The sequence below is a fragment of the Thunnus thynnus genome, chromosome 10, assembly GCF_963924715.1.
Source record: "Thunnus thynnus chromosome 10, fThuThy2.1, whole genome shotgun sequence".
In the NCBI taxonomy this organism is placed as follows: Eukaryota; Metazoa; Chordata; class Actinopteri; order Scombriformes; family Scombridae; genus Thunnus; species Thunnus thynnus.
Window position 1 is genome coordinate 5968411 of NC_089526.1, and position 14287 is coordinate 5982697.

A 14287-nucleotide genomic window follows, 5' to 3' on the forward strand; every position below is an offset into this window, starting at 1 on the left:
ACTGAAAAAAAGTGATATATTAATAAATAATTCTAGGCCATATCGTCCCAACTGGTTTTCTAACATACTTTCATACTTTAGTTGGTATGATGTTGAAAAAGGTGTTAAATTGCATTTTATGTGGTATAAAAAAGGTCAGTTATACTCGGTGAACCCTGCAGAAACCATCAACTGATGAAACTTCTTCTTCTGCTTCTTCTCTTCAACATAAGTGTTTCTATCCAGAAACGACACCCTGGTTATTCTAGAAAGTTCTCATAAAGCTTCCGAAGGTCAGGTCAGGTCAGGTCAGGTCCAAAACAGTGTGTCGTGCTGTAGTGTGTTTTTGACTGATAACTATGAAGCTTGTTGAGCAGATCAGAGTTATTAAAACACTGCAAACACATCTTTGCACTGTGTAATGGTTGGACTGTTTCTGCAAAGTAAATGACAAACACTGATTTGTTGAGGAACCAGCAACCAGCCAACATCCTGCTCTCTGCTTGCGGGTTATGAGACTCGTCTGCCGAAGGCCACGGACTGAAGGACACGATGGCGATCCTGGCTGTGCATCTGGAAGGACCTCCTCCTCTCCACCGACTTCACCTCTGACAACAACAGAAAGATACCAAACCTCTGATGAATTTTAACAAAAACTGTAAGAGCAATAAAGAGGCAAAGTGATATTTTATAATGACAAATTGTGAAATCTTGCAGGTTTGTATAGATCAGCTGTTTCCCTCTAATGGTCTTCATATCTCACCTTTTCTGTCTAACACCTGAATAGAAGGCAAGTAGTGGATCACATGGTGGCGATACCCGGGTTCATGGGAAATGGGATTGAGGAAAAAAGCTGCACAGAAGCCCCCATCGAACAAAATCAAAGAGTCATGTTTCTCCATCTGAGGATAAAAGTCATTGATTGATTGATGTGACTGTAAAATCACTAACTGGCAGTTTGGAGCTGCTGCATCTTCCTGAGCTCGTGCACCGTGTCGTCCAGCCCTCTGATCTGGTTGTTGTGGAGAAAAAGAAGCCGGAGGCAGGTCAGATGATTTAAGGCCCCTGTATGGAAGACACAATTCAGATAGACATGGATCCATATTGTCTTCTTTTTTAAGATTTATCCATAAAAAAACTCTTTTTCAGCACTGATTGCCTTGCTTAGCAATAACACAGCTGCACAAATGAATACCTGGAAAAATATACAATCAGTCCTTTACTGTTGGAATCTGAGCAGCATAAGTGTTTTGCATTAAATGCTCAATCTTCTATAACAATTAGGAACTGCAACAGCCTTGTAAAACCACATCCAAAACAGACTAGAGTTTGAAAATTGATTTGTAATAAACCAGAATATTTCCTCAGATTTTAGGCCGTTTTGTGCCACAGGTCGGTAAAAATCTCTCTTTTATAGCTATATTCCAGACGATCGTCCAGTCAGGAGATACAAGAATCACCAGAAATAGACTTGATGTTGTTATTTTGAAGGTAAAGTTCGGTCAAGCAGCAGTTGAGGGAGCGACAGCTGAGCTCTCTGATCTGAAAGAGTCAGAATAATAACGTATTACTCTTTGGGTCTTTCTATAAAATAAGTTGTTGATGAAATCTACAGAGCTGTACAGAAATCTACCTTGTTGTTATTCAGCCACAGCTTCCTCAGAAAGTGAAATCTTGATAAGTCAGGAACACCGGTGAGTTTTCTGCTCAGCAAAACGGCAAATATTACATCAAAGTGGGCTCTTGTTTTGTAAAAATCATTTTAGCAAAGCAATTTTCCCAGCAGCTGCAGTGAGAAGAACAAGAAAAGTTTGCCTTACTTCCTGGTGAGGCTGATTTGCCAAACATCAACATCCCTTCTTATTCCACACTTCTGAAGAGAGTCCTGGATGTCCTGTGTACAGTGCAAGAGAAGATAAAATACAAGTAACCTATACGATTTACACGTATGTGCCTTCGCTGATCTAATCTTTGCTATCTTTTGTCAGTGTTTGATAGAAAGCTGTCTTACCTTGGATACCTCCATTGTCTGCCACCTTTGGATTTCAAGACCAGCTGTTGCCGGGAAACTCTGCTGTTGTGCTTGAAATCACAACAACAAAGAATTCTTTTAGTTTTAAAAAATGTGTGATTGGATTAGATCTAGTTGGGGTTTTTTTTTTGATAAACTAGATCAGTAAAGTCAGATATGTATCATTCATCAGCAGTGACAGCAGATGCCCAGCAGAGGGCAACATTTCACTAGAATTAAAAGGCAAACAAGGTCAATTTAGGTTAGTTTTTTAAGGTTTATTCACACTGTGGTTCCTAACTGTGTGCAGCTGAAGTCCAACAGTTTTTCCTTTTATTTTCAGCCAAACAGCTGATTTTACTGACACACGCTTTCAGCCAGAAGCAGGGTGCAGGATGTGGTGACTGTTTGAAATAAAACCCTCCACATCTTACTCGTGTGATTGAAAGCAAAACAGATCACTTCTCCTCACTCAAAGCCAGTGAAGGCTCTCTTTACTCTGCGTCTACTGGCTTTCATTTTACGGAGATATTGTCACTCACATGTTGAATATAAAAGGGAATCTTGCTCTTGGTTTTAACTGATTAGTTTATCAGTTATTTTAACCAAATTTTACATTCATAAATCAACATTTACAAGCGAGATGCTAAACTTTTCTGAGCTGATTATGTCAAACGATACATTCAATCTCTAGCTGAATGTACTGATAGTTTCAGTAAGGTTTATTGGAAAGTTGTTATAGTTGTAAATATGTTAGAATTATTTTATTATATTAGCTTTTTCTGAGCTTTTTCCGAGCTTTTAACCATCATCTCATGGTCTTCATCAGCAAAGGGAGCTGGCTCAGGAATGTGGTTGTATACAGTGGTGGAGATCATAACCTGGTGTTGGATGTGAAAGGTCTCCACATTGAAGACATTTGATGACACCTGGGCCAGTTCTATTCACTGATGAAAACCATGAGATGTGGTTGAAATCTCAGGAAAATTTGATTTTATCACATATATAGTTATAATATTCGTAACCATGTCCACCAGATGTTATGCAACCCACTAATAAAAGCACCATGAGTATATTGGGGTCTCTTTTTTTACAATAATAATGGTGTAAGTACTATTGAGTGTCTCATCGGATCAATCTCAGGGGTAAAACGGAAGTGAATGAGACGCATCCCTCCATCTTTTGTCTGTCTTTGGTTGGGATCCTTTCCAAACTCTTGCCACGGTGACCTTTCTGTCTTGGCTTTGTTCCAGGTGTTGTGCATTCCTTTTGTCCCCCTTTCCGGTCGCCCTCGCCACACCTCCCATTTACCGCATGTGGGCGCTTCCTGATCATGCACACACTCCCGCCATGCTGCTTGTCAATATGCTATTAACCCAGCCACCTTTCACTTCCCATGAGGGTTACGGGCAACTGAATTCCTGCAGCGGAGTCTCACTGCCGGTCTGTGTGTGTGCACAGAGAAGGCAGTCGGCTCTCAGCTTTCTGTTTCTTTACACAGTGAGAAGACAAAAGCCGGGGGGGCCTATCATATTCACTTTTCAGCATTCATTTAACCCGGCACCGTAAGAAGCTAAGAAGGGCGTCGAAGTGTAAACAGTCTTCTGAGAAGAGTTGGCCATGTTGTCCTTTATTTTCTCTCGGAAGTGGAGTGAAAGAGTCTCTGGTGTCGCTGTTTGAGGAGAAACAAAAGAGAGAGGAAACAATAACAGCAAACTGAGGGTGAAGTTTAACGACAGACTGAGTTCAGCTGCTGAGGACACTTGAAACCAGAATTATTTACTCAAGTACAGTTTTAAAGGACGGGTTCACAATTTTTTCAAGTGTGTCTTAAAACAACATTCAGGTGCCCACATGAGCAGTGAAAGAGGTTTTCCTCGCTGTAATCATTCCTCCTATTCATACTGGCTATTAAAAGATCCCCCTTCAAATGTGCTTTCAATGTCAGCGATGGGGGATAAAACCCACAGTCGTTTTGTGCAAAAATGCATTTAAAAGTTGATGTGAAGCTTATACAGTATCAAAAAAGAGGGACTTTGGCACTAAAAAGACTGTAAAGTTGAAAGATATCTACTTGATTTGACTCATTCGGACCACCGAAGCTTCATATTAGCTTTAGATAAACTTTTAAATAAATTTTTTGCACAGAAGGAGGCTTGTAAATGCATTATGAAGGGGATCTTCTAACGGCCAGCATGAACAGGAAGAATGATTACCGCGAGGAAAACCTCTTTCAGTGTTAATTTGGGCACTTGACTGTGAGCCTGTCCTTTAAGGTTCTGGTATTTCTATTAGTCTACATCTTCCTAGTAGCTACAACTTTGGATGCTAAGATTGAACGTTAGCTTAACTCCTTCTCGGCAACAGCAATTGTCCGATATAACTCTACATTTAAAGGGTTCAACAGGAGGGTTGTTTTATCTTTCCAAAACCAAAAAGTGCAAAACTGTAAGAGATGGATTAAACATTTTGTTCTTTTCATCCTTCTTTCCCTTTTATTTATTTCCTCCCTTCTTTCCTAAATGATTTCTTTCATTTCTCCCTTTCTTCCTCTTCTGATCTGCAATTCTTGAAAATACACAAAATTCAAAGTGATATTTTAAACTGGCTGCAAAACTACACTCTATTTTTTCACAGTGGCTACTTTGAATACTTGAATACATACATCTGTACTTTAACCTAACCTATGAATGCAGTACTCTTACTCAATACTTAATAGCTTTATTTCTTTTTAACACTGTAGTATTGCTGAATTTTCCGCTGATTCAAACAACAACCTTTCACTCAGCAAAAGAAAACACACCACCTCAGGCCTACTACACCTCTCACCACAGCCCTAAAAAAAAAAAAAAAAGTGCTTGTGTGGTAATAACGCCGAACAGACAAGTGATGTGCGTATCAGCTTTCATTCGCATGAGCAACAATTAGTGTCTCCGCACGACGCCTCTTTTCAAATCAGTAAGACAAGCCTGGATTGAATGTTCCCCCCACAAAAGTAATTATATCTCTCCTTGTTTTGAACAGTGGACACACAAAGACTCCAGTTAGTCTGGGCACTCGAATCATCAGACGTGTAACTGACAGGGATTGAGAGGCTAGGCAGAGGCTGGATGGCGTAGACAGACAGCAAATTATACTTAGACAATATCATCTTTCATTTCTGAATTAAACGTGTGCCCTGAGAGAGGCAAGTCACGACGTGGAGAGTATCTAGTATGGGAAACTAACCAGAAGGCAAAACATGAGTTGGTGTCTTAAATCGTCAGCTGCGTACACACACACACACACACACACACACACAACCACACACGTGTGATTCATTCTCCATCACTGCTGAAGACAGCGGTGATAAATGAGCAGCTGAGGATCGGATCAGGGTCAAATAGTGTTTGCAATAATTTTTAAGATTTGTCTGACACAGTCGGGCAACACGACAGATGTGAGAGATTTATGATTTTTAATGAGTTCTGAGAAAATTTGGCAAAATTGTCTAATGATTGGAAACTAATTGAAGTTTTTCTACATCAGGAACCAAAGATTCACTGACTAATTCCTCTTTTTGCACAACAATAAGTGAACAACACGTTTGTTCAAGCTTTTATGCTCAGTTCATGACAAATATGAGTCTATACAAGACTGTTTTTCAGGTTAACAGCTCAGCAGCCGCATATTTGTGACAGTAATCACATTATGGTTGCATCTGTGGCTTTTGCTGTGTTTAAGCTTTTAATGAGGATATAACAGGCTCACAATGGATGGTGCTCTCAGTCACCAGTGAGTCGAGCTCCACTGATAAAAGCTAACGATTCGGTCAATGACAATGATGATTCAGTATAATCGGCTCAGTTTGATGATTCAGTGTTAAAAAGATTTGTTCGTACATGCACTGAGCACCTCCGGTACCCGGTTATGTTAAAAGAAACAGGCTAATAATGAATCATTTTGCGGTATTCTCAAATTATTTAAACACGTTTTTGTTGAAGTTGGGAAGGTTGTTGAAAGATATCTGGTGCAAACACTTTTCCACATGCACATGAGAAGCTGTTCATAACCCAGAAGAGTCCAGCTCGTTCTAGACAGAGCGCATATTTCTCGGTGCTTTATGAGATACAGTTTGGTTTGAATTTCACTCTTGAGTTCTAATTTTGCTCGTAATTTTTATGACTTAATGCGGACAGAGAAGCGAACACGGCTGCACCAGCGTCGCGGCTGGATGGTGACGTCAGACGGTCCATCTCTTTGGTCCAGACTGAAAATGTCTCTCATGTCTATCGGATTGATGGATTGTCATTAAACTTTGTACAGACATTCATTGTTCCCAGATGACTTTGGTGGCTCTTCTCTTAACCCGCCATGAGGTAGAGTACCAGTCAAAAGTTTGGAAACACTTTCTCATTCAAAGTTAATGGGCAGATGTGTCCAAACTTTTTGATTGGTACTGGACATATTTGCAGTTTTAAGCAAAATGTCATGACAACTATTGAATAGTTTGTCATGAAATGTGGTGAACATTATTATTATTGCAAGCAAAAATCTATTTTTTGCTCCATAAAATTATTTATGTGTTGAAGAGTTTGGAAGCACAGCGAGCAGGTACTTTTAGAAAAAGGCAAATGAGTAAAAAACTGAGTGAATTAGGTTTTTATTGTGGGTTTATGGGGATTATAACCATCTTTCAAGGCTGTTTTTATTCTGGAAGCAATCTGTGACGTAATTTATTCTGACTTTAATGGATCCAAAACATTGTTTCTGCCTCATTTAAAATATAGAAACTGTTGCGTTTAAATGATCCAAATATAGACGGAAAACTGAAGTTGACCTGTGATCTAATGAAGACTTCAGCTTTACTAAATCACTATTAGTAAAGTTGAAAGTATTGCCTTCCATCTCTTCTTTTAACTGCTACTTATATCACAATAATGAATACATTTATGTTGGATTTCTCTTCAGTGGATGAGGATCAAGTGTGTCTGAGGTGAATATTTTTACCTCGTCTGCCTCCTGAGAAAAATATTATGATTGTCAGTTGCATTTTCTAGTTTCTAGTTCCTATTTTTTCTAATAAATATATCTCTCAGTGTCAGACATTGAATGCTTATGAATTTTACTGATGGGTGGAGGAATTTAAAAACACCAGAGACAATAACACAAACAAAACAAACCAGAAACCATGTGTAAATGTGCCAATTACTCAGGCACATAATCCCATCACCGTTACCACCACCGCCATCACAACAACCACCACCATCACAACCACCACCATCGTCATCATCATCATCATCATCATCATCATCATCATCTGTTTTTTCATTAGTGGTTCCACGTCCCCTCTTTTTTTCCTCTTTATTGAACATTATGAACATACAGACCTTCAGCTGCTGGACATTCTTGTACAATTCAATAGTCCAATGTGTGTAAAAAAGTAGATATCAGTCAAATGAAATATGAATCAGTAAACAAATTAAATCTAAAAATTAAGAATCTAAACATAATTAATAAGAAATAACATCAATAAAAGTCAATATATCTTAATCAGGTGCCACAGAAAACATTTCTTTAATAGAACAGTGTGTGTTTTACTTTCTTTGTTCTTCATAAGGGTTCATGGATCCGTGTACAAACTGAATTCAACCAGAAAAATATTGAAAAATATGAGGGTTGGGAAGGATTTAGAGAATTTTGAAATTTACCAAATACAAGTATAAGATTTCTCATGTAACTCAAAGATTTATTATTCCATTTGAGTTTGGTAATGATGTCTTTAAACATGATGGTTGCAGATTGTCCAGTCTTGTTATAAACAAACTTCTCTACAAAACACAGATCGAGGAGGGGCAGTGACATCATCATCATCATCATCATAATCATCATCATCATTATTCATTTTAACTCTCCAAAAATGAAAGCACTGGGCGGGGTTATCTTCCCAGTGCACGACCCTGACGACCAATCGGAGCCTCCCAACAGAGACGCACCTGAGCAGCTGCCAAAGCGAGAGGCGGGCCGGCTGTATAAAACCAGCGGGGCACCACAGTCTCTCATGTAGTTCATCCAGCATCAGTCTCCATCTAGCCGGACCTACATCTCGTTCCCAACCTCTGCGCTCCTGAAGCAAACCATGCACCTGAGCGCGCACGAGTCGTGCCATTCCTTGGTCTTACTTTGCATCCTCATGAGGAGTTGCCAAGCCTTCAAGAACGATGCCACGGAGCTCCTGTTTTCGCAAGTGACCGCACCGGTGCCGGAGGTTCAGAGCAACGTGTCCCTGAACCGAGCAAGGACCGGCGGGAGAGGAGCTGGCAACGCGGCGCACGACAGAGGCGGTGAGTGTGCTGCAGAGGACCGGAGGATGCTCTGCTTTGTTATTTATTATTAGGCTGTCAGATGATGTTATAGTTCTGTACAGACTATAAAATGTCTGGTAGTTTGCAATGAGTTTGGTTACTTTTTGTGCTTATTCTTCATTTTTAATCTGAGGTTATCTGCATGATGTCAAACTCCACTTTCTGAAATTCATGCAGCTTAACTATTGCATGAACACATGAGAAAACAAAGCAAGCATTAACTTTAATTCCCCACAACATGTTTTCTTCTTCTTAACTTGATCTCTTCATTCTTGTTCATTAAAGGCTGCATGCAGCCAAAAGATCTTGATAAAGTTCAGGTTTAAGCATCAAAATTTCCTCTTTTTATCTTCTTCTACTTCATTCACATCTGCATCACAAAGAGCCAAATGAGGGACCTTTAAATCAGCCACTTAATCCCATCATCATCATCATCATCCCTTCATCAGTTACAAATAGCTACACATTCTTAAAACATATTGTTGACTGTATATCATTAAAACACTTTAAAATATCAGCTGGTATTTGCAAGAAGATGTCTATCACAAGAATCGTGCAGTTGTAGAAACTTGTATCTTAAAGTAACATCACTATAATGTTTTGCACAGATATAATAGGGTTACTTAAATGGTATGTCATGGTATAATCCCCTTCACTGGGATCATACAGTGGTTCTGCTCATATTGGCAGCAGAGACTATATATTTCCCTGCCCATCACCACAGTGAGCCGAGGCAACGCCGCTCAGCCGAGTGTAACACACACCTGGCTGGCCGTCGGCCAAGCGGGGATGAGAGGCTCCGACAGGCCCAGCAGCCGACCGGGTGTCGGTGCAGCTGAATGGAGGTGTTCTCTCGTGCACAGGAAGTCTGTGATTGAGGCTGTTTGACATGAGCTCTACCAGCAGCCAACCGTGAAGGGAGGAAGGGAAGAGGAGGGGGGAGAGGGGGGGGGTTGTAAGAAAGAGAGAGAGAGAGAGAGGGAGAGAGAGGGAGACAGCCTGAGCTTCACCCCTGTTCATTCATCAAACACTGTCACAGAGAGGCGGGCATTGTCACTGAGGTGTATGGAGCTGTATGAATGGACCTGAGCTTGGGTTACAGTGGTGGAGGGGAGAGCGGGGGGGCCCACTTCTTATAGCCTGCAGCAGAATAATACTGACAGAGGTAATCCTCCTGTTAAATCCCTGATCCACTGATGAAAAAGAAAGTTTTTTTTCCTTATCACATGATGTAATTCCTCAACTTTTTGAAGTATAAAGGTCAAGATGCTATTGTGTTCCTTCCCTGTGTTTCTGTGACTCGCCAGAGGCTGCAAAGAGGCTCAAAACCACTATAATGTACAGGATAAAGGGCTGGGCAGTAATCCACTATCATCATCTATTATCCTTCAATATCACGATGAAATGATGACATTGAGTTACTGTGATGTGCAATTTTGTTGTCTCGATTAGAGCTGAAAGGAACATTCTAATACAAATATCTTAGAAAACTAAATCTGTCATGATTTAGGGTTATTTTCCCACCATTTTCACCATCTGCACTGCCAGATTCTGCTTATTTATTCTCCAAATGTTCATTGTCTTTGCCACAGAGCGAAGCCAAATCGGATGCAGAGAGCTGAGGTCCACTAAGTACATCTCCGACGGCCACTGCACCAGCATCAACCCCATCAAGGAGCTGGTGTGCACCGGCGAGTGTCTCCCAGCTCAGATGCTTCAAAACTGGATCGGCGGCGCCTACGGCAGAAAGTTCTGGGGTCGCCGGAGCAGCAACCAGGACTGGCGGTGCGTCAACGACAAGACCCGCACCCAGCGCATCCAGCTGCAGTGCCACGACGGCAGCACGAGAACGTACAAGATCACCGTGGTCACCTCCTGCAAGTGCAAGAGGTACTCGAGGCAGCACAACGAGTCCGGCAACAAGTTCGAGGAGCCGGCTCTGTCGCCGCCGCAGCTCCTGCACAAGCACAAGTCCAAGAGCAAGAGGAGGCTGGGGAAGAACCGGCTGAGCGAGAACTGGCACGAGACTGAACCCTGAGAGCCGGCAGACTCACTCTGATACCCCATAAACCTAAAGGAGTTTTGTCTCTGTGATATTGAGACACAGCATCCAGAGTTTGCAGTTGTGGATTATCTCTCAGTGTGACGGGGACTTGATATATGTGAAGCTGGTTCCTCACTATGATGGAGAACTCCAAGGGGCATGCTAAGGACTTTTTTTCTTGACATTTTAATCTATGTGATTAAAGATAATGTGAACAAAACTGAGGTGTACAGTCTGCAGAGATTTCTGGAGCCCCGAGCCAACCCACATTGTCCCAGATGTAGCCATGTGCATGCGTTCATATATTCATTTTAATCGCAGATGGAAATCTGTGTTTAGGCACCGACACCAGTAAACAACACCAAACATCTCAAAAAATATCTTGTGTAAATACTTGTACATATATCAAATTCTTACATGCCTTTTTTGAAGTATGGCCATGTGTATAAAATTTTACTATGTAAGATCTATGATGTATGATGTAATATATTTTCTGTGGCAACATATAAGTTTTTGCTTAAGTGGCGTCAGCATGTGGCTGGAAAAGCTTTGTCATCAATCATTCTTGTAATAACTTCATATGAAATAAATATTACTTTTTATCACCTCTGTTGTTGTCAGTGGAGACTTTACAAGGTATGACACTGCAGGTTACCGTGGTTACTCACACACAGAGATGTCTCAGCTACAGGAAGGTTGAAATTAAAACTTCCATCGGGCCAATATTTCAGTCTTAATGTTGGCAAAGACTTGATCCCTGATGAAATACACCTTGAATGTGTTATATTGTTCAAACAGGAGTGTAGGAAGAAAAGTTCACAATTTTTACACAGTGTACATCATTTAGTACTTAATTATAAATGATAAAAATATATATTAATGTGTAGAAAATGATTTATTAGATTTTTTACAGACTATAACATGAGTTGTGCACTTGTGCAAAGTTTAAAAAGCTGAAATTATTGTATATTTGCATGACTTTAATTGTAAGGAGAGTGCAGTATTGACATCACACGAGACTTGCGACTACAGTCTACTTTCTGCAGCGTGGGAGACCCTGAGATCACGCGAGAATCTTGACCTGTGGAGATTTGTAGCAGCTGCCGGTTCTTTTCTCAAGATGCGTCAAGCTCTCAGACTTTAGTTGAAGTTGACCGGAAATAAAATACTTTAACCTTTAAAAATGAAAGCTGAAATTTTAAAAACCAAAATACAGTAAAATAAAATCATAAAGTAAATAAAAACGTTAAAATCTGTATATAGATGAACATTTCAATCACTCCAACATAACTGAGTGAACATTACATTTATATTTTTTGTTATTTAGAGACTTTCAAGTTCGGCAAGACAACCAAGCATTAGAGTATTGGTTCTTAAGGGGTGCCAGGGGGTCCACAGAGAAAAGGAGAATAAATTATTTTCACTATAATTTCATCCTTAAGTAACACAATGACATAATATTTTGGTCATGGGTTTCATACACTTTCTGTAATAAAACATCTAAAAGCAACAATCTTATCAGATGGGAGTCTGCGGTCTAATTTGTGACATTTAAGGGGTCCTTTAGGTGAAATATTTTGAGAACTACTGCATTAGAGGACAGTAGGGCTGCAATTAGCAATTATTTCATTATTAGTCAATTATTTTCTTGATAAATCGATTAGTTGTTTGGTCCATAAAATGTCAGAAAATAATGAAAAATGTCAGTAACTGTTTCCCAGAGTCCAACGTGATGTCTTCAAATGTCTTGTTTTGTCCACAACTTAAAGATATTCAATTAAAAGTCATAGAAGACTAAACAAACCAGAACATATTCACATTTGAGAAGCTGGAATCAGAGAATTATATTATATATTATATTACTTTCTTAAAAAATGACTCAAAACCATTCGTTGATTATCAAAATAGTTGGTGATTAATTTAATAGTTGACAATTAATCGATTAATCAAGTGATTTAGGGCTACAACTAACAATTATTTTCATTATCTATTAATCTGTAGATTATTTTCTCTTTGAATCAGTTACTTTGTTTATAAAAATATATAATATTGATCACTGTTTCTTAAAGCCTAAGGTGATGTCCTCAAATGTCAGTTTGTCCCAACCAACAGTCCACAACCCAAATATATTCACAGTATATTCACAATATAGTCACAGTCTTTGGTCATTTTTAAGTGTAACATTTGTCTGTGTGCAAAGTTATATGTTTGTCTTTAATTAATTCCTGAAGTTGTGATATATTGTATGATTTAACAGTCATGGTGAGACAGAAACTCACCATAAATATACTGACCATAGATATACCTACATATACATTAGTCTAGTAGCATATAGACTGCTGTTGAGTGAGAAATTACACTTTGAGGAACCAAAGCTTTACCTGAGTATTTTACATTTTCAGAGACCAACTTCCAACTCCTCCACTGTGTTTCAGATGCTCTCAACTACATTTATCTGACTGCAGCTAGCGTTCCTACTTTGAACATGAAGATTTTTTCTAATGTAACAAACAAGGAGATCATAAAATATGATTTACTAGAACTGTGTGTGTGTGTGTGTGTTTGTAAGCTATGTGCGATGCTTTTTGTGATTTATGTGATAGCTGTTGTAACAGAAATTTCCCTTTGGGGATAAATAAAGTACTCTATCGATCTACCTATCTATCTATCTATCTATCTATCTATCTATCTATCTATCTATCCATCTAATATTGATGTGTTCACTTTTGATAATTAATTACAATCCAATGTAATTCTTTTTTATCTAAGTGTAATTTAATTTACTGTGGATGAGTATTTTCAGTACAGGATCTGATACTCTGTCTAAGACAGTTTCTTACAGAATAGAACAGATTTACAGGCTGTTTTTTAACAGACAGCTTTACATTCTTTTTAACAAACTGATTTACAGACTGTTTTTTTTTTTTTTTAATTTTTTTACAGATTTATAGACTCTTTTTAACAGAAAGATTTACAGGCTGTTTTAACAGACATATTTACACTCTCTTAAACAGAAAGATTTACAGACTCTTTTTAACATACAGATTTACAGACTGTTTCAACAGACATTTTTACAGACTCTTTTGAACAGAAAGATTTACAGACTGTTTTTTAACTGAAAGATTTAGACTGTTTTTTTAAAATAGATTTACAGACTGTTTTTAACAGACAAGTTTACATTCTGCTTTTTAACAGACAGATTTACAGACTTTTTTGTACATTTGTACATTTTTGATACCGGTTTTATTTTGAAAGCAATAGGCGGAAGTTCCGTGTTTAACTGTAACTAACTTGTTCGCGGTTTTTTCCCAAATCTGAAGCCACGCTGCCGCTGACCTCACACCCCTCCCACACACTGGGAATGGGCAGTTTTGGGAATGACCTGTCTTGACCCTCCATCCACCTACTGATGGAGATGAATGACATCAACATGCAGAGCGATAACTGTGACCCAGACAGGCCCGCTCATCCAGGGGTTTTCCCAAACCGCGAGGCCGGGAAGAGCGACCACAAACCGGCGGAACGCAGCGTGGACTTCCCGGTGTCTGTAGTTCTTCCTGCCGGCGGCACCGGAGAGAGAACCGGACTGCAGACACCCAAACAGTTCTGCTCGTTCCTGGGCAGACCGCTCATAAGCTACACTATCCAGGCTTTTGAGAGGTAAAAAAGGATTAAAACAGGATAAATAGGATGTAATAATCCCTATTTGTTTACATCCAGATACAGGTAGAGCGACTGTCATTCAGTTACTTCCTCTAACGGTCAGTGTGTGTCTGTGCAGGCTGCTCATGTTTACATTTTAATTGCACATTACACAGGATGTACCAATTAATTACTCCTTACTCAGCGTCTTTACTTAAAGGACAGCTTCACAGTTTTTCAAGTCTGTCCTAAAACAACAGGTCGTAG

General features: G+C 39.4%; 3 protein-coding genes across 5 annotated transcripts in view; 2 read left to right on the forward strand and 1 right to left on the reverse strand.

Moving 5' to 3' along the window:
- Positions 1 to 363: 363 nt before the first annotated feature.
- LOC137190894 (leucine-rich repeat-containing protein 72) lies at positions 364 to 2105 on the reverse strand. 2 transcript variants are annotated; one of them, XM_067600618.1, is made up of 7 exons: positions 1991 to 2105; positions 1800 to 1873; positions 1613 to 1682; positions 1440 to 1521; positions 931 to 1044; positions 743 to 832; positions 364 to 587 (listed from the first exon to the last, which is right to left on the reverse strand). In XM_067600618.1, the coding sequence occupies exons 1-7, from the start codon at positions 2003 to 2005 to the stop codon at positions 490 to 492; spliced, it is 543 nt and encodes a 180-aa protein (XP_067456719.1). In that variant the 5' UTR covers positions 2006 to 2105; the 3' UTR covers positions 364 to 489. The 2 variants fall into 2 exon arrangements, with proteins under 2 accessions (XP_067456719.1, XP_067456720.1); XM_067600619.1 differs by lacking the exon at positions 743 to 832.
- A 5911-nt stretch (positions 2106 to 8016) lies between these two features.
- sostdc1a (sclerostin domain containing 1a) lies at positions 8017 to 10984 on the forward strand. The gene is made up of 2 exons (XM_067600620.1): positions 8017 to 8313; positions 9927 to 10984. The coding sequence occupies exons 1-2, from the start codon at positions 8109 to 8111 to the stop codon at positions 10370 to 10372; spliced, it is 651 nt and encodes a 216-aa protein (XP_067456721.1). The 5' UTR covers positions 8017 to 8108; the 3' UTR covers positions 10373 to 10984.
- A 2677-nt stretch (positions 10985 to 13661) lies between these two features.
- The window catches only part of crppa (CDP-L-ribitol pyrophosphorylase A), a 48960-nt gene continuing 48334 nt past the window's right edge, over positions 13662 to 14287 (forward strand). The window contains exon 1 of one of the 2 annotated variants that reach the window (XM_067600622.1): positions 13662 to 14038. In XM_067600622.1, the coding sequence (XP_067456723.1) occupies positions 13788 to 14038 (251 nt within the window). In that variant the 5' untranslated portion in view covers positions 13662 to 13787. The remainder of the gene's footprint in view (positions 14039 to 14287) is intronic. The other variant, XM_067600621.1, reaches the window with a different exon arrangement.